General features: G+C 33.9%; 1 protein-coding gene across 5 annotated transcripts in view; it reads right to left on the reverse strand.

Moving 5' to 3' along the window:
- Positions 262 to 1095, reverse strand: part of LOC105167282 (putative ALA-interacting subunit 2) — a 4183-nt gene continuing 3349 nt past the window's right edge. For 2 of the 5 annotated variants that reach the window (XM_020696354.1, XM_011086928.2), the window contains 2 exons: positions 928 to 984; positions 262 to 600 (listed from right to left, as the gene is read on the reverse strand). In XM_020696354.1, coding sequence (XP_020552013.1) covers positions 930 to 984 — 55 coding nt within the window. In that variant the 3' untranslated portion in view covers positions 262 to 600; positions 928 to 929. Of the gene's footprint in view, positions 757 to 927; positions 985 to 1095 lie in introns of all 5 variants that reach the window. The other 3 variants (XM_011086930.2, XM_011086929.2, XM_011086931.2) reach the window with 3 other exon arrangements.

Genomic DNA, 1095 nt, shown 5'->3' on the forward strand with positions numbered 1-1095 from the left:
CATTTTTTTAAGCTTTGAATTTTTACTAGGGCCAAATATATTATTGCTTCTTTGGTTATGTTACTTGAAAATAAAATCGTGACCAAGAGAAAAAAGATACAAATCTAAAATTTGAATATACTATATATTGAGTTTAAATCTGTCAACAATTTTATTACAGGCTTTTCTAGTGGAAAATCAAAGATATCATCAACAGTTTTCCAGAAAAAGCATACGGAACTCGTCCCGCCACGGCATTAGTACTACTATAACCAGCAAAACTAACATAAAAGTTTAGTATTGTCTTTTGTGATCGCCTCAACATGTGTAAATCACAAACAAATATTTCAAGCGCAGCAAGCAAAAGGTCAAGGATGTTTACAGGATGAACTCATTGCAACTAAATACTTCTGACTTTGAAATAGTCTTAACACAGAATTTTGATGATGCATACTTCCTTCTATCTCATCTTTTTCTTTTCTTCTCTTCTGTTTTTTTTCAAGGTGGGTTGCATGGGTGGAAGGGGCGAAGAACATGCTGAGAAAGATCCAACTTCAGTAACAATCAGTACTTCACTGGAAATAGACCTTGACAAGATATTGAATGCGACTTGGTAGATTCCTTATTCACAATGAACAGACAACAGCTTTTAGTCGGAGGGAAAAAGATCCATTGCATGTTGGAATCAACTGAAAGAGGCTATCTCAAGAAAGTTTCTGAGGAATAAAATGGAACATGAGGACTTCAGGCATTTTATAGATCATCATGGATTTATACCTATCATCAGCCACTTTAATGAACATATAAATCCCCAATGAGGCAATATATTCAGTTGCAAAATCAACAAGATATTACTTGGAACTACTTCTTGTGATTCATCTCACATAAGTATGAAATACAATACACACATAAAAAACAATTATAATTCTGATAGAGGAGTCATTTTACCTTCAACCAGACATGGGCTTCCAATTACAAGATAAGTTAGTTGTATCACCGTTTGGTCTGGAAAGAGAGAAATAATAAAGAAAATCAAATCATCGCAACAATAACAGCTACATGATGCGTAGAATGCTGAGAGGATCTTCATATCTTTCCTCGAAAGATTTCATTTCA

The sequence above is a fragment of the Sesamum indicum genome, linkage group LG8 (assembly GCF_000512975.1).
Source record: "Sesamum indicum cultivar Zhongzhi No. 13 linkage group LG8, S_indicum_v1.0, whole genome shotgun sequence".
NCBI classification, from domain to species: Eukaryota; Viridiplantae; Streptophyta; class Magnoliopsida; order Lamiales; family Pedaliaceae; genus Sesamum; species Sesamum indicum.